Source organism: Hemibagrus wyckioides, linkage group LG23 (assembly GCF_019097595.1).
Source record: "Hemibagrus wyckioides isolate EC202008001 linkage group LG23, SWU_Hwy_1.0, whole genome shotgun sequence".
Taxonomy (NCBI): Eukaryota; Metazoa; Chordata; class Actinopteri; order Siluriformes; family Bagridae; genus Hemibagrus; species Hemibagrus wyckioides.
In genome coordinates this window covers 11,631,845-11,655,235 of record NC_080732.1, presented here as the reverse complement: position 1 = coordinate 11,655,235, position 23,391 = coordinate 11,631,845, and the positions used below count along the sequence as shown (strand labels likewise).

At 38.4% G+C, this 23,391-nt stretch overlaps 2 protein-coding genes across 4 annotated transcripts; one reads left to right on the top strand and one right to left on the bottom strand.

Moving 5' to 3' along the window:
* Positions 1 to 3,356: 3,356 nt before the first annotated feature.
* Positions 3,357 to 9,654, bottom strand: fzd6 (frizzled class receptor 6). Of its 2 annotated transcripts, none has more exons than XM_058376555.1 (6): positions 9,407 to 9,654; positions 8,390 to 8,764; positions 6,028 to 6,224; positions 4,845 to 5,859; positions 4,569 to 4,717; positions 3,357 to 4,368 (listed from the first exon to the last, which is right to left on the bottom strand). In XM_058376555.1, exons 2-6 carry the CDS (start codon positions 8,573 to 8,575, stop codon positions 3,993 to 3,995), a joined length of 1,923 nt encoding a protein of 640 aa, XP_058232538.1. In that variant the 5' UTR covers positions 8,576 to 8,764; positions 9,407 to 9,654; the 3' UTR covers positions 3,357 to 3,992. The 2 variants fall into 2 exon arrangements, with proteins under 2 accessions (XP_058232538.1, XP_058232539.1); XM_058376556.1 differs by having other exon boundaries at positions 4,569 to 4,714.
* Positions 9,655 to 12,470: 2,816 nt separating this feature from the next.
* On the top strand, positions 12,471 to 23,201 carry pop1 (POP1 homolog, ribonuclease P/MRP subunit). 2 transcript variants are annotated; one of them, XM_058377052.1, is made up of 16 exons: positions 12,471 to 12,598; positions 12,809 to 12,896; positions 12,986 to 13,099; positions 13,265 to 13,440; positions 13,707 to 13,967; positions 14,140 to 14,227; positions 15,110 to 15,288; positions 15,695 to 15,969; positions 16,046 to 16,139; positions 16,290 to 16,398; positions 16,523 to 16,642; positions 18,269 to 18,390; positions 19,654 to 19,842; positions 20,044 to 20,198; positions 20,493 to 20,696; positions 21,964 to 23,196. In XM_058377052.1, exons 2-16 carry the CDS (start codon positions 12,809 to 12,811, stop codon positions 22,754 to 22,756), a joined length of 2,967 nt encoding a protein of 988 aa, XP_058233035.1. In that variant the 5' UTR covers positions 12,471 to 12,598; the 3' UTR covers positions 22,757 to 23,196. The 2 variants fall into 2 exon arrangements, with proteins under 2 accessions (XP_058233035.1, XP_058233036.1); XM_058377053.1 differs by lacking the exon at positions 12,471 to 12,598 and having other exon boundaries at positions 12,986 to 13,088; positions 21,964 to 23,201.
* Positions 23,202 to 23,391: the final 190 nt, after the last annotated feature.

Here is a 23,391-nt window from a genome sequence, read left to right as displayed (position 1 = left end):
GGACTTGGTGCTCGCCTCACTCACACACGCACACACACACAAACAACTGACCAAAGACTAGATCAGGGTTCCTCAAATCTTGCCCTGGAGGGCCAATACACTCCAACCCTGATCAAACTCCTCTACCTGTGATTTTCTAATGATCCTGAAGACATTGATTAGCGTGCTCAGGTGTGTTTGATTGAGGTTAGAGCTAGTGGTGGCTCTCATGGGCCAGATTTGAGGATCCCTGGACTAGATTATCATGATTTTTCACATTCTACTTTTTATTGCACTCAGCTCTGTACAGTATAGGCACAAAGCCTATTTTATTTTTATAAATTTATTTATCTTGTTCATATGTTAAAACATTTATTTTGGGGAAATAGGAGAAAGTAATTCCCTGCCATGTCTGTGATTGTTAAAAAGCAGCCATGGTTTTAATTCAAAGAGATTGACATGCATCATATTAATTATATTATAGTCAGCTATATATTGCGGTTGGTAGTAGAAATGTTCTGTCAGTAAAAATCTCTAATAATACAGAGAAGCAAGTAAGAACAGCATATTCTATTTCATTTAAAGAATGAATTGTGTGCATCAGTACATTTTAATCCACAGATTTCCTGATATTCTTTGTTTCTTTCAAAATCTGTACAACCTTAGTGAAATAATCACTTAATATTTAATTCCAGTATTTATGTTGCATAAAATAAAACCCTAGAAAGGCGTTGAATTTTGTAATTATATTGTTTTCATCAGGTCAGTAAACAGCCTTTTTTACACAGACCTGGCAACTCTGTAAACTGTTTAGTGGAGTGTAATGCAGAAATAAAAGCACAGGAGTATAGAAAACACTCTTTTATTTCTGATAATGTGATATCGCTGATAAACAAAAGTTGGTCAAGTTCGGCAGAGGGTGAGGGGAGAGAAGAAACGAGGATTCTGAAACTGACCGTCGCAATCAATTGAAAATACCTGCTGCCTTCGGACCAACCGAAGTGCATGGTCGCCAGCGCCGTATTTAAAGCCAGAGCTCTTGACAACTGACCGCATGACGAAAGTTTTTTATGGTACAGTGAATTTGGGCTCAGTTGTAACAACTACATATAACGCATCTATTTTCTCATAATGCCGTCATCCTCCGTGTTCACTACGTTCAGAAATAGATATTTATTTCAACGGGTCCATGCCGAAATGCATCATGGGAAGCTATTCTTTTGCTGACGTCTTCAAAGACACGCACCATTCTAGCTGTTTTTTAGAAGCTTGGCTGTAAGAAAACTACCTCATAATTATTATGAATACGTTTAACTGAGGAGGAAAAGTTTAAACGATAATATATTACAAACAGCATATCAACATGTCAAACTTTCACTCCCCCTCTCTGTATTACGTTTTGCACGCCATGTAACCACGCCCACATATCCATGACGCTGTTTGGACTAGGATATGTAATAAACCCTTTTGTTTAACCCCCTAAAACAGGATATGTAATAAACTCCCTCCGACAATAAGAAAAAAAAGGGTCTTATTGTATAGCAAAAACAAAAGACTTGGTCTTGCTGTTCCAGTACTTTTGAAAGGGACAGTATATATAATGCAAGAAAAGCAGAATTTAATTAGTTCATCTATTAAGGCCATCAGGCAGGTATTAGATGTGTGATTAACGCAGAAATTCATATTTAACACCCCTGCATGGTTTCCTTTCACATAATTGAAGGCTGCTTAATTGAGATCTGCCTGCATGCCGAGGGTATAGGAACGAATAGGAGAGCAATAAAGGATGCACTGACTTTTTAATTGAAGGCAGTTTTATTATAAAACATTTAGAATGTGAAAGTTTATAGCAACACTTATCATAAACAAAGTACAAGATATAAAATTAAATTGAATACATACTGATTGAAAAAAATATATTTTGCAAAATAGCAACGTTGAAGATATGAAAAATTAGATACATCCATTTCTTCTTTCACACTATGCAATGAAGTCACAGAGGTCCAGCAGGTGTTCTGATTCATGCCACACTCTTTCCCCCCCTCTAACACATAAATACACATCTTATTTGGCAAATTTAACAGTTCAAATGTGTACATTCTTCGAAAAGAATGTAGTTTCATTAGGATGTGCATCAGGAGTTTTGCTAAATATTTACTAGATATTAATAAGCATTTGGTAATGACCTGTACTTAATGCCCCAGTGCCTTAAAACTCTGTGTAGGTGCTTTCAGTAACATGTACTTTAAAATAACACAATGTCGCTAATTAATAGTGTTTATCAGATCATTGACTGTGTACTAAGAGAGAGAATTGAAACCATATAACAGACAATTATAAACTTTCTATGATAAAAACATTTGTTATTTCAGAAATGACTACTGTAATATCATACTGATACTACACACAAGGTATGATAAAAAAATAAATCCAGTATAATCCAGCACTTTGAAAGAAAAAAAAAACACTAGTCTCATAATGATGCATGTACAACAAAAGAAATCATTATATAAGTTGCATTATGTTGTGTAGGTACATCAGGTAGGCTTGCTGTTGCTGTCTGTGAATTGTTTTACATATTAGTTTCCTGCCACCTCTCAAAATAATGCCAGTAGGTGGATTAGCAATTCTAAATTGCTGTTAGGTTTAAATGAATGTGCTAGCATGTGTGATGCCCAGCGATGGACTGCACCTCATTCAGAGTGTATTGCATCCAGTGTTTTAATTTACAAAAACACAATGTAGAAACGTGAATACAATTTATGAATGTCAAGAATAAACACAATGGTTGTTCTGAGCTAAACAAAAAATATCACTGTTGAAAAGCATTGTGCAATCTTTTGATTTCATCTTTAAAAACTATTTAAGTAATACTTCGCAACTATAATGAATGCAGTATTTTTTTTTCTTATAATTGAGAGGATGGTTAAAAGAGTGAAATAGATGTTTACATAAATATACAGTATAAGCTGTAAACTAACTAACTCCACAGTGTTAACATCCTTTAAATCCAGTGTAAAATGCATTTGGCATTTGATTAAGAAAAAAATAAAGAGAACCAAAAATTAAGCAAAATAAAAGAAAAACGCTAATCCGCTCTACACAACAGTGGATTAATAATCCAAGTTTACACTTGTCTAGCACTTCAGTTATATCTCCAGAGAACTGAATGAAATTTCTCATTTTCCAGTTGATTTCCACTGACATACAGGTTCCCATACAGTCATTGCAATATACTGTATTTCAGGATTCAGACTTTCAGATCCAGATTAGGCCTGATGAAACCCGGAGGTAAAAATTAATAGGTCTGTGCAATGTGTGCACAAAACCTATGCACTGGACTTGTCCCTAGCCTGAGGGCAGAACTGATAATAGTGCTTTCAAAAATGAAAAGAAACAATAGGCTGCTGCACTTCAGTTTGGCATCATACTTTAAATAACACATAAAGACAGTTAGATGGCATTCTGGGTTGACTTTGCAGTGGTTGTAATGACTACAACGTCTTAGTAAATTAATGTAAAGTAAATCTGACTTGCATGGTAAATTTGTCATCACATAACCCATTTAAAAATTAAGCTTAAGTCTGAAACAACAGGGGTGTCAAACTCATCAGGCCACATGACAGAAGTGTGCTTATTAACTATAATCACCTTACAGTGATTTTATGTTCAGCATAAAACAGAGTAAAACACTTTTATGTAAGGCTTATCTGAATTATCATCAGGTCACGGGGAGCCTGAAATGCAAAAATATATTATAAAAATACAGTATTCAATAAATAATTTATTATTAATAATATTAGCAAAAAATCTGTTTTAGGAAAAGTTTAACCAAAGGAAACGATGAGGGTGTTCTATGGACAGAATAACGACTTCACTTGGACAGTTTTATTGGTTTGACCGGGTTTAACGATATGGAATTCAGTTTTACAAAGGCTTATAATATGGCTCAGATAATCACTTCTTTTCAGGCTGTGTGTTTGACACCCCTGCTGTTCAAACACATCAATAATTTAGGGGCTCTGCAGAGGCTCCCCGGTGCCACTGACTTTAATGGAACTGCCAGATTTGCTGCTCTTTTGCTCCTTGTTGCTCAGGCTAGACATCTTTCCCGAGGCAGCTTGCTCCTGTACAGATGATTTAGATGAACCCCGCATCTCAGACCCTGAAACAGGTGTTCCCTTGTAGAAGTTGCTAGTGGAGAAAGCTAAGTCATGGTTAGTTGTGTTGGTTGTTTGAGCACTGGTATTGGTGCCCATGGACTTGGAGATGACCTTAAGCTTGTGTGAGCTGGGCTTGCAGTTCTTTTTCTTATGCTGTACACGGTTGTTGTGCTTCATGAAGAATTCACAAGACTCCTGCAAGACTCGCCAACTCTCACTGACAGGGCTGGGAGAGGGAGAGAGAGAGAGAGAGAGAGAGAGAGAGAGAATAAATTCTTGACAATAAAGAGATTTTGATTTTGTAAAACAAAACTAGTGTACTTCTTTGAAAAAAAAAGTACAGTAAATCATTAGAAAGCTATAGGCTTTAGAATGATCCATATTTATGAGTGTCAGGGAGAGATAAAAAGTGAATAGTGGTCTCACTCTTCTTTCCGTGTTCTGCTGAAAAAGTAGACCCACTCTGACCATGTCTTCTTGCTGCTAACCCAAAAAACTGCTGAGATGCCCACTACAAGTGTCATCAGGTATTTAATCAGGAACAGAGATAGTTCTGGCCGAGCAGCTTCAATCTTCTAGAAAAGAAACAAAAACACATAAGACAAACCTGCATCAACATTTATTCATTCTTGATCACATTCACTGAAAAATAGATTCGTGCTCATCAATCGTTCAGTACAATACAAGAAAAGCAGGGCTCACTCTGTAGGGGCAGGGGATGCTATACTCCTGACAGTGTTCATTGACCCATGTGTTTTCCCAGCTACTCCGCAGGGCCTGCTCATACAGATAGCAGGCCAGCAATGTGAGCAGAGGAAGCAGGTACAGGCCACTGAACACACCTATGCGTATCATGAACTTTTTCAGCTTCTCCTGGTTGCGCTCATCATGCTGGATCACTTGTCGCACATGGTTAAGTGAAACAATGCCAGCGAGGAGGAGTGAGAGTCCAGCTAGCACACCAAGAGCCTGAGGAGCCAGCACAAACCATCTCAGAGCTGTCAGGTCATATAGGCCAACAAAGCACACACCACTGATTCCATCCCCCTCCACCTTATTGAGGGCTAGCAGAATGACAGTAAGACTCCCTGGGAGGCCCCAGGCCACTGCATGGAACCACACAGCCTTCTTCTCAATGGCCTCACAGCTCCACTTGGGCCTTGCTGCAAGAAACCAGGTGATCGTGAGAATAACCCACCAGACCATTCCAGCAGTGAAGAAAAAATAGAGCATCATAAAGAGCAGTGTACAGACTTTGCTCTGGCTCCCCAGCACCACTGTGGATACAGTGCCAGGCATGGTGGGCTTGTTACAAGCTGCTTCATTACCCAGCAAAAATCCGATAAAGTAAATGAGAGACACAAAGCTGTAGCATATGGCATAGAAGACGATTGGCCGCTCTGGGTAGCGGAAACGCTTGACATTAATGAGGAAGGTGAAGAACGTAAATAGTGTGGCACACAAGCAAACAATAGAGCTGATGCCGATAAACATCTTGGCAAGCTCAATCTCATGTGTTTTGAAGTACATGTTGTCACATGGAGGAGCACAGTCCTGAGCACCCAGGAAGGAGGAAGCCTGACCAGGACGGGTCTTCAGCTGTATGGGACACCAGAAGCCCAAATCTCTACTGGCTGATATTCTACTGGCTGATGTTGTTAAGTCTTTTTGGGGCAAATCAGTAGCTCCATCTGCAGAGGTGGGACAGGGCTTTAACCTAAAACACGCAGAGAAAACATGCTTTGTGAAACAGGAGAATATGAAATAAAAATAGATAAAGAAGTATCTATGAAACAGTAACTGTATTTTGTATATTTATGACTAAACAAAAAAATATTTTTTACTCAGTACAAAAATATTTTAAAAATGTGTGTGTTTTTGTGACCTGTCACACGATAGCTCCAGTGGCCAAGTGATGCCAAAGGTGCGCATGTTTTGTTCACAGTCAGAGAAGACACGCACACAGTGCTCTCTACAGGGCTGGCGCACTTGTGTTTGCTGTGTACACTCTGGAACAAAGGCCTGGCACAGGAACAAATGCACATTTGGGGAGCAACGCAGATTAACCAGTGGCATGAAGTGCTGCAAATGCAAAAGCAAGAAGGTTAGACTATGTTTCAGACATAATGAAAAATTTCTGAATATACCAAATCTTTTTGGTTACAATGACATCGCAAAATCACAGAGTGAAGGTCAAGGATTCCAACTAAAAGTGGTTAGAAATTACAACAATAAAACAAATTCCTTACTCTTGCAGTTTTGCTGAGATCGTTGTTAAATTGATGTATCTAATGAGAGTCTAACTTCTTTTTGTGATGATGCTTATGCATAAATGGACACCTCAGGCTGCTGACATAAGGTGAAAGGACGTTTGACTATATTCTGACGAAAAATAAGTTCTTATTTATATATATAATAATATGATACCCTTTAGTTACATAATTTGCAGCAGTGAAAGACCTTGGTGCAGAGGTATTCAACTTTTCCCCGTAATCCCCGCTTCCCAGTTTTTTTGAGAACCTGCACCAATCAGTTGTAGCGATTGAATGTGATTGAATTAACAATTACTATTAATTCCTTTTAATTTGCCATAAGATCTCTCAAAGTGTTGCCTAAAAATATGAAAGTTGTTAATGTCATTCGAGTCAGTAAATGTGCCATTAGCAATGTAATGCCACCAGTGATGAATGACCCATAATTTCGAACATGAGGACAGAGCAGTGAACAATATTGCTACAGTACAAGAAAACACAAGCCTCTCCATGCTTAACAAGAATTTTAAGATATTATGTAAGCCATGCTGTATTTATAGATTTATCATGGTTGCTTATGTGAAAAGTCAGATTATGAACACCCAGGAACCCCAGCTAAAAATATGAGAAGTGTGAAAAGTAGAACAAGATAACCTAGGATTCTCTTTACCCATGGTTAATTATTTCAGGTGTACAAAAGCCCTTTTCTGGAAATTTTAGTTGGAATTATGAATTTGACGAGATCTCAGACCTCTTGGTGTTCTCACAATTCCTTTACCATAATTTATTAGTAAACTTGTGTACCAGTGAATGGTGTAATTGAAAATGGTTGCCTCCATAATACTGAGAAACAGAGCAGAGCAGACAGTTCCTGTCACAGAAACAATACAATTATTAGTGTGGCCTAACATCTTTAGCTCTATAGCATAATTGATAGCACCACAACCTATCTATAATGTTGCTATCTGACACTACTGACCTTGTTGAGAGTCCACATGATCTCATTGAAAGCCATTTTAATTATTTTTCTGTTAGGTAACTGGAGCTACAGTATGTACATACAGCATACTCTCAGGTCTGTTATCGAAAAGGCAAAATATTAAATGGACTAAGGCCACTTTGTTTTCACAATGCACACATGTAGTAGACCATAACCAAATTATACTCATGACACCTGTGAAAGCTGCCTGAGTATGGTTCATTTCTTGTGGTGAAATATATACAAATCAGTCATCGATGTGGGACCACATGGAACTGGCCCAAGAGTGAAAACACTTTAAGTTCATGTGGTCCTTGTGTGTGCTCTAGATACAAACTATCTAGTTAGCCATTGCATTTCCCTGGTTAAAAAAAACCTCAAAAATATGTTGTTTTCCCATCAGCAATTAATATGTGCCCCACTGTGGGGCGAACGGTACAATATGAATACCTCTGCCATGGAGTGATTATTGACTCCATTATCTCCATTATCTATAATATTACTAGGATAGCCTTTTTTAGCCCTATCCTTTGGTTACCTCTAGGCTGTACTTTTATAAAGACTTTATGTCGGGATGTTTCAGTAGGTGTATGAACAAGCTCTAGTTAGTCAAACTGAAGCAGCCAGGTGCATAAACAAGCTCCAGTTAGTCAAATTGACTCTAATGAGTCCTTACTAGAACCAAAAAATCCATAATACCGCTATAAAGAGTGTAGGAAATATAATTTGAATTACAACACACTACTAATGACATATACAGCACCGAAAGGCCTCGTTCCACAGTAACTGACCGAAATATTGGTCTATTATGATCTACTACACCTGCTTTGACCAAAATGTTCAGGATCTGTATTAGTACCTAGAATATGTCACCGAGAGCTGTTGAACTATGAACAATGACAACTGAGAGCTGAAACAGTGTCACAATCACTCAGTACCTAACACTGGGCTACTAAGAGCAATGCAAACAAATATCATAGATTTTTAGTAAGACTAGTGTTAAAATGAAGCCCTACCTTCATCTTGCTGGCAGCAATGTCCTGGTCATAGTGCTCAAGCATGTTAGGGAAGAAGGTCATGTTGTATGGCATGTTGTGACACCACTGCACCTGCACCGGTTCACAGGTGAACAAGCTATGTGACAGGCATGTGTCCAGTAGCACCACACACACACCCAGCCAGAGCCAGGTGCAACACCACATGGTGAATAGCTACTCCACACTCTTTAGCTCTACTGTCCAAATACAAATTTGCTCCGTCCTTTAACAAGGGCACAACGGAAAGACTATTTTGGCTGGATTCTGGGCAAAAGCTCTGGCCGTATCCATGGAGACAAGCAGAACCCCGACTTTCTGACCACGGTCCAGATTCATTCACTAATCACTCCAAGTCTGAAACAGAGAGAGGGACACACAACAGGGTCACGGAAATGACACTAGTTAATAAATTAATATGTCAGTGACATGTCAAGAATGGTACACACAATTCTTAATACCAATTATTTTTATTATATTTTTTTTTTAGAAATAGTCATCTGTGAGACAATCTAATCTTTCACTTGAGCTGTATTCATTTCTTTATATTTGCTCATGGGAAATTAGACAGAAACCTGATGAAACATTTAACAGGATACTGGTTCAGACATGCTGCTAACGCTGGAATGTCGGCAAGTCCACGCCTTGAAGTCTGCTGCCTTTAACTCATACAGGTATACAGTATGTATAAATACATCAGCCTAAACTGACAGGGTTTATCAACATATAAAATACACAAAACTATACACGATTAAAATGATTAGATTAGTCGAGTTTCAGGGCTGATCATTTGGGTGAAGTTCCACAGAGCGGACGTTGTCTTTGTCCCGCACGGAAATCCCATGTCGACCATTTCAAAGTTCTCGTAGTTTTCCTGTTTTCATGACACTTCATAGATCCACATAAACAGTGTATGATTTAAGTTTGCTTACTATCGATATCCGTAAGTCTCGGTTAGTTTTGTTTTATGCAAAACTGTAGTTCATGTATCCCACTTACGTAAATTCCTGTTCTCTGTCCCATTCTGCAGCTTCAAAAACAAAGTTTATACTCTTCTGTTAAACTTCAGCCGCTGATCCGTAGTTATGGACTTCCTGCGAGTTAAGGAATAGAATTCAGTAAAGTGTACTGTGATCTATATTCCATATACATTCACCTATGATATAGAAATAAACGAACTGCGAAATCAACGAGAAGCTATAGAGCGCATATAAATACAGGACAAGGAGAGAGAGCGATTGAAAAATGAAGCCGAAATGTCTCAGACGCCCTCTAGTGGCCACGCTCGTTTTTTACACACCCAGACTGTGTGTTATTTTACGGCGTGTACAGTGTCACAATATATACATTTAGATGTATACAATATATACACATAATATGTACACAATATATACATTAGAGGTGCTGGCATGTAAAGGAAAATAATCTCTTTTCTTCCTGATGTAGACGTAAATATGATACAATTTGGCAATTTAGTTCACACGTTTTCACTGGCAAAGGCTTACACCTTCGTCTTCAATGATATATCTAAAATATTATTTGTAGTATTTGCTCATAGCACCAATAAATAAATAAATAAATAAACTTTAAATATCTATTCCAACTTAACCATATTCTAATACTGGGCTTAATTTTTTCAACCTGGACTGTACTCTTTAGATATATATAAATAAGAGTTTTTATATATATATATGTATATATATATATATATATATATATATATATATATATATATATATATATATATAAAAGTTAATCCAAACCTAGATGGATTATATTAATTACCTTCTCTAGATTACCTTAGTTTGTAAACTCTTTTTAAATTTTTGTGATTTATTTTAAGTCACAAAGGGTTTTCAGTCTTCAAGTGCCCAGTTTCAAGTTTCGATGAGACTGTGCACATATGTTTTCCATTGTAAATCCCTTTTTCTCTTTTTTCTCGTCTCTCTAACACACACACACGCACACACTCCTGATAAATAACTTGCTCACCTTTGTATTCTTGTCTTGTGATAGCTGTTAATTAAAACTTTTAACATTTCCATAGCATGTTTCTTTTTATTTATTTTCTTGAAGTCTGTGATTCAGTCTGTGTTTTAGTTACTGTCCATAAGGGTTGGCATTGCCTTGCTTGCTAGAGTAGCTACTGTTATCTTTTTTTGGTGAGACCAGTTATAGTTTCATGTCATGGAGTAGGTATAGAGCCCCCACCACTCGGGTATGTCTCATCTTTCCATAAATTACAGTGCCTCATATGAAAGGAGAGGGAACTGAAAGAATTTGGACAAAAATGTCCTTTTATGCCATCATATTCCCACAGAGGCTTAAAAACAACATTGACTTGGGAAACAGAGTGCAATTCCTCAACATATTCACAATCACATATCCCTATCTAAGACTGCTAAATGATGTTTCATTGGAACTCTTTTATGAATACAATTTGCAGTCCCTATAGATTTGGCAGAGTATGTGTAATAATGTACAATATTTGCCCAATCAAATTACAATGAAGTCTAACATAAAAATATTACCTTCCAAGGTAATTTCTTATTATTCATATACTCTAGATGCCCAAAGGTTAAATTAAATTCAAGTTCAATTTTATTTGTATACTACTTTTAACAGTGGACATTATCACAAAGCAGCTTTATAGGAACATATTTTCTCTCATATTTCTCTTCAATTTAAATTTATCCCTAATGAGCAAGCTAGGGGTGACAGTGGCAAGAAACAACTCCCGGTGTGATATTAGGAAGAAAACTTGACAAGAACCAGACTCAAAAGGGAATCTGTCCTCATCTGGGTGACACTGGATAGTGATTATAAAATAATTTTCCTTCTATAACTGTACAATATATGGTCAAAAAGTGCAACTGCATAATTAGAAGATTCATTCTGGTTATAGCATGGAGTCTCATTGAAACCATCAACTGTTCACTGATACAGACTTGAGGTCTAAACTGATTGTGGCAACTGCAGTCTGTGGTTTCTAAGTGGTACTATCTACAACAAACCAATATTTCTCCAGGTTGTCCATGTAGGGTCATGCTCAGCAGCAGTGAGCAGCCTCCAAGTGATGAAAGTCCAAACAGAATTAGGGCATCAGGATGGATTAGACCAGAGGTCCAGAGATCTCCAAAAAGTCTTTATGCCTGTGAATCTTCCAGATCTGCTCATGTATTATTATTTGTTTAAGAAAAGTCTCACAAAAGACTTTAAAACAAATGTTTTCAGCCTAGACTTACACACTTTGTCTGAGTCCCAAACACCTCCATTACTGTGGGGCTTTGTAAGAGAAAGCTCTGCCTCCTGTTGTACCAGCAAATAGTCTGCACCTTTTGATTGAAACATGTGATCATTAGATCATCATTGAAACATCAGATCATAAAAAACAAAAACGCGCTATGGCCTGTAGACGTAGAATTTTATATGGAATGCAAAAATTAGACTGGCAGTCAATGTAGTGGGATGAGATGGAGGTGGTGTGGTCATATTTTCTGGTTCTAGTTAAAGACTATGTCTTCATGGACCTTGGTTTGTGCACAAGGGCATTGTCTATTGGGCTAGGTTCAATAGTTCCAGTGAAGAAAAATTGTAATGGTACAGCATATAAAGACATTCTATACCACTGTGTCCTCCCAATTCTGAAGGAACCATCATATATGAGTGTGATGGTCAAGTGTCCACAAACTTTTGGCCAACACCACTGCTTTTTGCTTCTTAACTGGTTGTTCCAATAATATTTGTGGTTTAACAAACATTCTGGAGAATATTTGTTAAACCACTTACCAACACAAAGCTTGTAATTATTGTATGTCATCATCTGCTCCATCCAACCACACAATGATATTCTTGACAGTAGCTAGCCTTCATATTCCCACAGCCTTGTCTCACAAAATCCCTTAAGACAAAATGACTAGTACAATACCACACGTAACAGCTGCTGAATAAACTACACTCTAACGTGGCACACAGATCATTAAAACAAAGTAACCAGCTTTGTTATGAAATGCAGCTGATCTCAAGCCTGACCACAGGCACGACTACATTACCCATGAGCAGGAGGTAGCGGAAGTGCTGCTACACGTGTTTTCATAGCGATGTCTTGCCGCTGGTGTGCTGAGTAGTGGAGCAGTGGATAGTTCTTTACCCTGAGTTAATTAGGTTTTCCTGATCGAATCAACATACACGGTAAGTATTGTACAATCATGCTTGATATAAACTGTGGTTATAATTCAGTAAATGTATTTTACAGTTGGAAACTTCGGTAGTTTCTGCACGTATAGCTGCCATGCACGTATTGGCTAGCCATGTACAGCCAAATAACTCCAGTAGAAGTCCAGACGTGTTGTGTGCGAAATCCTTGCAAAGTTTAAAATCTGCTCTTTCTTCTTGTCTTAGATGTCGGGTGCCAAAGGCAGAATGCGACACAAGAAAATGAGAAATCAGCCAAGTAACGTGACTTTCTCGCAGAGTCGTGATGGCACAGGTTGGTTTCAGTAGGCTGTGAAATCTCTCTTTTTATGTTTGGTGCTATTCCTGTGTTTTTGAGCTTATACTGAAACATATCATATTTAGGTCGGAGTTCAGATTCTCGGCAGCAGCACATGATGGGGCAGATAGAGCACCGCAGTGGATGGATGAAGGGGCATCAGGAGAGACATGAGCAGCCACTGCCCAAGTACATCACTGGTTAGAATCCAACAGTGAATTTTAGAGCATTTAAACTAAGTGCTTTGACCTGTCTTCACTTCATCTGTCTCTCCCTTCTTTACCGCATTACATTCAATTTCTGTTTACAAGTCAGATTTCTCTTTTTTGCTGCATGCTAAATGGCCTTTCCATTTCTTTGTCCAGCATCACTCTTTGCCAAAGCACGAGCTGCAGAAGTCAATGCCATGTTGAGGGCTGTAACAAAGACGACAGGTAGCTCCCATGTATTTGGAGCTCTGCCAAAGCACATGCGCCGAAGAGCCATGAGCCACAACTCCAAAAGACTGCCTTGCCGCCTGAGAGAGATGGCACAGAGAGTGGTATGTATGTATTTTCTTGCCAGGCCTTTAAACTAGGGCCTGTGATTTTCTTTGTTATGGGGTTAGAAACCTTAACCACCAATGTTTAAAATTAGTATGCCTTTAAGTAATCTCACCTGACATCTAGTGATAGTTTTATTAAAAAGTTTAAAGCATTCTGTATATTATCATTGCGTAGATATAAACATTGTACCAAATTTTTATGAATATGAATATTTGTTGGTAAAAAAACAAAAAGTTCATCTTTCCTCATCTTTGTTGTCTAGTTGGAGAAGAGTCATCAGGCAGGCAAGAAAGAGAAAAAGGAACAGTCAAAGTCCAAAAGTCGGCGTGCCCGCCGCCGCCATGGCTGCTTGTTGCTGGAGTTTAACCGACGGCAACGTAAAAACAAATGGTTAGAGACTCATATCTGGCATGCCAAGCGTTTTCACATGCTGAAGAAATGGGGCTACTCTCTTGGAGACAGACCCACGTACAAGTGCTACAGAGCCAGCTATAGGGCTATGAATTCTGGCTGTCTGCTGCAGGTCAGCTTGCCGTTTGTCTCCAAGTCACTCTCAGCTGTAGCATGTCTTCGGCTCTTTAAACAATTATTACTCTTATCACCCTGCTTTCTATGTTTCTCAAACTGTTATAGGTTCATCTTATTTCTGCCTTTCCTCTTTCTTGGTTTATTTATTTATTTCTTCTTTTATTCAGGATCTCTCATATTATTGTTGCATGGAGCTAATTGGTCCAGAGGAACAACTACTGAATGCGCTCTCCAGGCTTACCAACAAAGATGCAGGTATATATTTACCAGCATTTCAAATCTCCAACACATACCACAGAATAAACACTTAATCATTTTCATATGTGCTATGCTGAGGTTTCTTGAAAATCCTGAGGTGGACCACTCCCCATTGTTTATATACACACCATATGGCCAAAGGATTGTGTACATGTGACCATCACTCACGAAGTGGGCTTTTTCCCAAACTGTTGTCACAAAGTTGAAAGCAGACAACTATTATATATTAACTAGAATGCTTTCTGCATGCAAGGGCTTCTCAAACAACACCACTGCCAAATCTTTCTAATGCCTTTATGGCTGAATGGGCAGATCCCCCAACCATGTTCCAAAATCTAGTGGAGATTATTAGAATATCAAAAAGAGGATTAAATCTCTTATGGGATGTTTAAAAAAGCACATATGGGTGTGTGGTTCAGGTGTCCAAAAATGTTTGGCCTTATATTGTATGTGATGGTGGTACGATGCACCTTGATGCTGTAATTAAATAGTCACGTTCCCAAATTCTGACACATGCTGACCTACAATTGTTTCATGTTCTAGGTGTTGCTAAGATCTGTTTTCATCTGTTACATCCTAGATGGATGTATTTGTATGTACAGATGAATAGGTTTTTTCTCGGGATGTATTAGGATTAATAAATGAGCTAAATACAGCACAAAGGGTGATATAATTGTTTTGGCAGTGAACTAGGTATTGCTAGTGCAGTGAACAGTCACCTACGCACATGCTGAGTAAAAATAATATCTTTTGCATTTTATGCAAATAGCTTGCAGTAGTAGCTCACAAGTCCCAAAGTTGTTTATTGAGCAGCTTTAAAAAACATAGTTGGAAATAGTCTGGAATCAGTGTTATGCATGTGTTTCCGACTCATTACAGGCCCAACATTTGCAGCAGCATCGTGTGTGTCAGGGCAGAAGGAAGGGAGAGTTGTGCTTTACAAGGCTGATCAGTACCCTCACCAGCCCCTGGGCCCTGTGCACTTCCTCTGGAGGCCTTGCTGCACTACATCACCTCACAGACAGCTGTGGATCTGGGCACATCCCTCCCTAAAACAGGTAGAGTGTGTGATTGTGTGTATACACTGAGAAGCCAGTTTATTTGGTATACCTGCCTTATACCTGCTCATAAGGTATAATCATTTACATTTCTTTGTTTTTCTTCTTTGTTTTTTGTTCCTTGCTTATAAGGTACTCCCACTAAAGAAAATATGCAGTGAGAGTAAATGGTACAGATGCCATGAAAACAACCAAATTTTTTTATCTGCATTATCTATTAGTTTGCAATTACAGTAGTTAACCATAAACTGTTTAATTAGACTAATGTATTCATATTCTGTTATATTTCTAGTTTTTATGTGTCGGCACATTGAAAATTTGAATAGAGTTTCCAAATATCTCATGATGCTCAATACAGAAAATGTTAAAAATGAAGATAACACATTTTGGTGTATGTGTATTTCAGGATCTTCTACCAGAATTGCAGGCAGTGTGCCAGTGTTTTGAGGCAGTGGCTCCAGCTGTTGTGGAAGCAGTCCCTTCAGAGAACCTGGCAGAAGAAAGTCTCGTACCACCTGCACCTTCTGATGGAAATTGTGAGCCAAAGTGTACCAAGAGAAAGAGGAAACTGGAAACTGACAATGAGAAGGACTACCCTGCCAAAAAAATTGTGGGTGATGGCACTCGATCACTTAATACTCCTGTTAGTTGGAAGTCCTGCAAGACTGAGATCGTAATCAGGTGAGCAGTTTAGTGGCATCATGTATAGTTTAAAAAAAAACTGAATGCAAGTTCTATATGTTAGTTTTCCTTACAGTGATCTCACCATGGAAATAGTTCGGTATCGTCTAATTGGTCCACTCTCCCACTCTGTGCTGTCTGAGATACTTGCACCAGCAACTGAATGTGAGGTGAGACGAGGTGCATCTTGAGCAGTGCTAACTCTAGACCTGTTAATACAGTGGTGCTGATGTCATTAGGCCTCAGTACAGATGCTTATTCAGTTAGCATTCATGTGTAAACTGGTCTTTCAATGTTGAATAAAATATTTTTTTTTTTAGAATAATAACAAAACGACTTCATCCCCTTTCTGGTGGCCAGAGGAGTGTAAGAAAGAGGAGAACATGTCCCTACATCGGCAGCAAACAGATGTTTTTCAGCAACTGAGGGGTATCTGGTTTTTATTGCCATCTCACACTTACATTGCAGGAATTAATTACTAACATGCCATAATTATGTAATGTTTTGGTTCATTTAGCAGAATATAAAAATTGTTTAATTGAAAATTGTTTAGGTGTATACGCAACGGCTGAGCTCCCAGCGGGGTGTGTTCTAGGCCTGACTGTAGACGACCCAAGACTGTCTTTGTCTGTGAAAAAGGCAAAAGCTGCACCAGACTTTCAATGGACCCAAGGTGATCACTCTCAAAAATGTTTGAGTAAACAGTGCATACATTTGTGATGAGTTCTATAAACACTGGAAAACAGTGATAAAATTTACAACAAAAAGCAATTTGCAGAACAGAACTGGAAACAGCATGGATTTTTCTTGCAAGCTATCTGTTATGTAATGCGACTGAGCAATTAAGCTAACCCATTCAAAGGTTTGATGTATTCTCCAAATCAAAAGTGTATTATTTAAAGCCCGGATACCCTCACAGTGCCTTCACAAGTCAAAATGGAGTGTCATTTCATTGCAATTACAGTATCAGTATGATTTCCAGTTAATGAAATAGTTGAGAGCCCTGCAGAAATACAGTCACTTCCAAACAAGGCCATTTCTTTTGTATTTGCTGTACACTGAAGATATTTGCTTTTGAGATCAAAGGATGAATATGACAGAATTTCAGAATTCATTTTCTAATATTTGTGCCTGGATGTTGGAGCATGATACCTTTGGTGGCCTGAAACAACTGCATTAAACCAGCAACCCACTGACTTCATAACTATTGAATTTTTTTTTTCTAGGCTTGTTCCACAGCTTCTTTCACCTTTTTTCTTCTCTTTTTTTTGGAGGTCTCCTTTCAGTCTCCTCTCAGTCTCTTCTTCAGGAGGTTAACAGCATGCTCAGTTGGTTTAAGGTCTGGTGACTTATCTGGCCCCTCTAAAACCATCCACTTTCTTCCCCAATGTTTGCTGATGTTGATGCTAGTCCTTTGTTATGTTGGCAGTGTATTTTCTGTCATTGTCTAGCTGCATGATGAAATTCCTCCAAATGTGATTTATGTAAATTGGCAGTGGAAGCTCAAGTGGCTTGTGTGTTTTGTTCTTTCATTCTCCACACTTTGGCCTTTCCATTACTTTTGTAGCGGTTAATCTTGGTTTCAGAAAATTTGTGGCTCATCTCTGGATTTCTTTGCAAATTCATATCTGGCCTTCTGATTGTTACTGCATCTTGTGGCCTCTATATTTCTGCTGTTGTGATAATGCGATACCTTCTTGTGGAGGTTAATGGTGATGTCAGTGATTTGTATTTATTTATTTATATGTATGTATATATATATATATATATATATTTGCTCAGGCACACCTGAGCAACAAGAAAAATGTCACAGGTTCCAATATTTTTGAACAGGTGAACAAATTGTGGGTTCAGACAAAAGGTGCTATGTTTTAAGTTTTTAAAACATCTAAATGGTTAAGATCAGGAAATGAAAACTGAAATTCTAATCTCTTACTTCATATTTGTCTTTTGATCTCAAACCCAAATGTCTAAAGAGTATAACAAGAAAAGAAAATAACTGGCCTTAAAGTTCTAGTACTATTAGAGGTGACTGTATATCTGTGTTTATCTCCATGTAAATAATCCTTAAATAAACTGTAAAAATGGTTCAGACATTGCATGTTATCTTTAATTATTAAATGATCTCGATCATTATTAATAGATCTCACTCCCTCACTCAAATTGATGAGCAGAGCACAGCAATCCAGAATATTACTTATTCCTTTTCATTGCTACTCCCCTATTATTGGTTTAAAATGTGTAACCCGATGGAGTTTCATTATCTGTGCTCGCTGGTTTTTGTGTGGGTGTGTGGTAGGTGTTGATGAGGAACAAAGAAGAAATTTGATACTGAGAGGAATCCCTTCGGTCTGTGCTCAGAGTGCTCTATGGGACAAGTCTGTCAGAGAGAATGTTACAAACAACAAGATTTCAGAAAAGGTATTTCTCTCACACACACAGACAACCATATAGCTTGTTTTACCATGTATGGCATATTTTATGTGATTGTGTTATATACACTCACTGAGCATGTTATTAGGGCCTCCCCTTGCTTTTAAAACGGCCTCGAATCTTCATGGCATAGATTCTACAAGATTCTTGTCCACTGACATGATTGTTTTATGCAGTTCCTGCAGATTTTTCAGTTGCTCTTTCATGCTGCAAATCTCCTGTTATCACATCCCAAAGGTTATTCTCTTGGATTGAGAACTGGTTACTGGGAAAGCCAATGAAGAACATTTTCATCTTCAAGAAATCATTTTGTGATGACTTTTACTTTTTTATATAGTGCATGCAGGGAGTAGCCTTTAGAAGATCGGTAAATTGCATATGCTCAGCAACAATACTGAAATAGGCATTCAAGCAGTGATTGATATTAACAGGCTCAGTGTGTGCCAAGAAAACATTTGCACATTTATTAAACCACATCCACCAACCTTGAAAGTTAACACGATGCAGGTTGGGTCCATGGATTCTTGCTGTGGCACCTAATTCGGACCCTGTCATATGCAGAAATCAAGATTTATCAGACCAGGATAAATTTTCCAGTTATTAACTGTCCAGTCTTGCAGTCCCACTGTAGCCTCGGCTTTCTGTTCTTGGTTGACCAAAGTGGGACCTGTCTTCTGCTGTTGTACTGCACCTGCCTCAAGGTTCACCATGTTGTGCATTCTGGCATGCTTTTTTGTGCACCCTCATTGTACAGAGTGGTTATCTGACTTACTGTAGGCAGATTTCTGTCAGCTCAAACTGCCTGCTATTCTACTTTGACCTCTCATATTAACGAGATGAATAAACTCTAGACAATGTTGTGTGTGAAATCCCAGAAGATCAGCAATTATAGAAATAAACCCCAGCCTGTGTGACACAAACAACCACAGTGAAGATCACAGCTCTGATGGCTGATGGAAACTGTCACACTCTGAGAGTGTGGCTTGACTGCATCAAAGATTTGCTGCTGAGTGTGACAATGATTTTGTTGGCCTGCCAGAATGACACCAGTACATTAATCACAGTGGGGGAAAAATGATTTAAAGGGCAGCTTAGTCAGATGAAATTAACATACAACAAAAATACATTTCACGTATTCTCTGGCTGGATATCAAATCGTGTTCTGTTGTTGTCCCTGTAATATACTAGGGCTAACCTTTGTTAATCCCATTCTCAATGTGAAACAAAAGTGTGTGTGTGTGTATGTGTCAGGATCTGAACAGGATGAAGAGGGAGTTGTTAGTTCCAGGCTCCAGGTTGCCGACCACTGCACAGAGCCGGGTGCCAATTCTGCTGGTTAACCAGGCAGGAAAACAGCTGGGAGAGGAGCGGCTTGGATGGGGATCGGGTTGGGACTTGCTATTGCCTAAGGGTTGGGGCATGGCATTTTGGATACCTTTGGTAAAGTTTTTTTTTGTTTTTTATATATATATAGTCTGGTGTGTCAATCATACAGTCACCAGACATGTTAGTGGGTGTGTGTGATGTGCTTTGAATTCTGATAAATAAGTAACAATGAAAATGCCATTAAAATTGGATCTTTCAGGTTAGCATATAGTATATGTACAGTTTCCCCTTTATCTATGTATACCTGTGTATCAGGTGTACTGTGGTGTACGTGTTGGGGGTCTCCAGATGAGTTTAAAACACTCCCAGAACAGAAGCATGCCCCACTTTCCTCATGATTACCCAGACTGCCCTGCAGGTGTCCGCTTCCAGGAGCAGCAGGAGATTGAACTGCTGGAAAATTTTAAGAGGTACAAAATCTTAATTTCATTTCTGACACCTTTTGTTTTATTACCGTTGAATTGTTATCACTTTGTATGGTACAGTAATAATTAGCATTTCTTCTAGCACCTCTTAATGTGCCTTTTCTAATAGCTTCTTAAAGAGGAGGACTTAACACTTTTTGCGATTCTTGGCTTGGCAGGTTTTAGCAGAAATCTTGCATTTTGTTTTGTGGTCATATTATTCTTGATGTTATTGATACTATAGTTTAATTTTGCCTGTGATGATTGATGCATTTGGCATTTCTATGTGTTTACTTCTAGGCATCCACCTTCCAAACGCACAAACTACATCAAATATGGCTGTGTGGCTCCTTTCCGGTGCAAATGGCAACAGCTAGTAGAGGAATGGGAGGAGAAAGTGAAACAAGTTGAAGACATACAAGACACCAAGACAATTAGAATGAAGGATGTGACATCACTCTCTGGAGAAAGCCCAAACCCAGCATCTGCTTTTACTGTACTGAGGTACAATAGTTGTCTTGTTTCATAGTAAAATAAATTTAATACATATTCGAGAGAGAAATAAGTACATAATTTTTTGGTCCCCTATGAGCATACTGAAATCTAGGGATTGCATAAGACTAGTCAACTAATTGATGCACATTCTGGGACATTCAGGACCTGATAATTTTTTTGGTTATTCTTTTTTGCTTCAAAATTACTTTATTAAGTTGGATGGGTTATTTTGATAGCTTGGTGTTCATTATGCAGTCAAGTGGCAGCTCAGTGCATATACTCATTCAAATACAGGTGTGTGTTCACGTCAAACACCAGAATGGGGGAAAGTGTGATTTCTGTAACTGTAATTGTGGCACAGATGCATGTGTGTTTGTGTATATGTATGTATGTGTATTTTTCTATAGTAATTAACAAAAATTAGTGGGACTTCATATTCTTACCCCGATGAAACAAGACATGGTTAAAGGCAACAACAGCAGTTAAATGAATTGAAAATGTTCTATTATTGTCTGTGATATTTATATAATGATTTTAATTTTTAAAGATAGATGCCAGTAATTCTGCATGGCACTGTACGTACTGACCACAGTTCATCTTACAAATTATAATACGCCTTGAATGATTGACGATAGTATCGGCTTAATCACTTTGGTGTGATGGAAACTTGTATTGTGCTCAAGTTTTATCATTAGACTGGAAAAATGCAGAAAGCTGGTTGCAAGTCCACTGTGGCTGCAGTCGCAGTCAGGATTAAAAATAATAGGCCATCATCTGATTATAAAGCTAATTATAAAGTTTAAATAAAGTTATAGTATGTACAATACACATGCATAAACTCTGTGGTGAACAGCAGCACAGATCGTAGTTGAATTCTTGTATAGTGATGATAAACCCTAATAAACATGCTGTTTCATTTTCTTCTTGAGACTTTATCTGTTTGTCAGCATGAACAAGGGAAGCCAAGATGCATCAGAGAAGGTTGTTTTGTTCCTTTACTCTGAATTCAGGCAGACGATTATTGTAGGACTATATATAGGACTATGAAATAGATGAAGAGTAAATACATTTTGCAAATACAATAGTGTTTTTATCAATCTTAAACTGCAGACAGCACATTTTCAAATCATCTGACTTAATGGTTATTACAATAGGCAAACCCTGATACTATCATCAGTCATCCCAAGCCTAATGTGTAGCTCATTTTATGCAATGATGAATAAAATATCAAGTGAGCGGTTGATTTTCTCAATGAAGTTATGTTTTTTCTTTGTAGGAGCCGTAAGGTGCTGAGGCAGCTGTCAGTCTGGTGTCGCCCATCATCTTCACAGACCCGGAGAGCACAGAGTGCTTGTTGTGCCCCGCCACTGTGTCCTGCACTTTCCATGTCTCTGCAGGCTCAGTGGAAGCGGTGTATTTTGTGGGTGCGTGTCTGTGCTCTTGGTAAGGGGCAGCCAGCACTTCATGCTATGCTTTGTATGCCAACCACTGAAGACCTGCAACGCTTGCGTGATGACCCCCAGTGGAGTGGCCCCAGTGAACCGCAACACACAGACCACCTAAAGCTCCAGCTGAAGAGGAAGGGCAAGAAAGATGAAGCTGCTCAGTGCTGTTCTGTCCTGAAGAAAGAACAAGACAGTGGCATTCCTGAAAAGGATGACCCTAGTTCAGCTCCCAAGATGCAAAAAGAACCTGAACTTGTATCTATTAATCAACACTCTGGCCCTTCTGTTATGCTCAAAGATTCTCTCCCTGAGCCTAGTGCATCGGTAACTACAGATCCTGGCCATTCCTGTGTTGAATCTTTTTCCAAACAAACTTTAATACATGGATTGTGGACTGAACGACTGCCTAATATATCATCTCACTGTACCCGTATGACATTAGGTTGGGTGGCTCAGGGTGATTTCTCTCTGGCAACAGGAACTGGGGAGGCTTTAGGGTTTGTAAGTTTGGTGGGCCTCCTACAAATACTTCTCATGCAATCAGCAGATCAGCGAGGCATCGTGCTTCTGCGCAATCCCACCTCACTCCAGTACCGCTTTGCAAGACTGCATATTGAAGCATGATGCATTGCTTAATCACTTTCACTATTGCATAAATGGATCATCATCAATGCCTGACGTTTAATCTAAGCTCTTTTTATTTAAATATAGATCTGCATTAAGGCCTTTGGAATTTCACTTTGCATCAGGCTACTATCACTGTATAATTGCCAAGTTGTTAAAAGTTTGAGGTTATTTGCACCTAAATAGTTATTTTTTTCTGGTATTATCTGGATTGTGTTAAAACAGCTGATTTGTTGAGTTTGTTTTCATAATATTTGATTACTGAGTTAAAGTCTAATACTGGCAAGATCAATAAAATTGCTGCCAAAAGTGTAAAAATTAACTTGTACTGAATTTTATTTAGGTCTGTATTTTGATTTAGGTTTTACCTTGAGACTTTAGCACATTTGGAAGGTTGGTACACAAATATGAGGACTAAAACAAAATAATAATTTGTTATGCCTCTTCCACTGAACATTGTTTTTGTTGTTTTTCCATCCATTCATCCAGCTAAGCTTCTCATTAGAATATTTGATTTAATTTCATATTTAATGTGATTGATTCTGTGCTGAATTTAGTGTTTCATTTCTGACATGAAACAGTTAACCTCATGTATTTGGTAGGATAGTTACAGGATATAATAATGCTGGTTGTAG

Coding starts and splice junctions, on each gene's coding strand:
- fzd6 (XM_058376555.1), bottom strand. CDS start 8,575: ATGTGGTGTTGCACCTGGCTCTGGCTGGGTGTGTGTGTGGTGCTACTG. Junction 6,225..8,389: donor TTGCTGCCAGCAAGATGAAG/GTAGGGCTTCAT, acceptor TTGCATTTGCAG/CACTTCATGCCACTGGTTAA. Junction 4,718..4,844: donor GCATCCCCTGCCCCTACAGA/GTGAGCCCTGCT, acceptor TTTCTTTTCTAG/AAGATTGAAGCTGCTCGGCC.
- pop1 (XM_058377052.1), top strand. CDS start 12,809: ATGTCGGGTGCCAAAGGCAGAATGCGACACAAGAAAATGAGAAATCAG. Junction 14,228..15,109: donor GCTTACCAACAAAGATGCAG/GTATATATTTAC, acceptor GACTCATTACAG/GCCCAACATTTGCAGCAGCA. Junction 18,391..19,653: donor ACAACAAGATTTCAGAAAAG/GTATTTCTCTCA, acceptor TGTATGTGTCAG/GATCTGAACAGGATGAAGAG.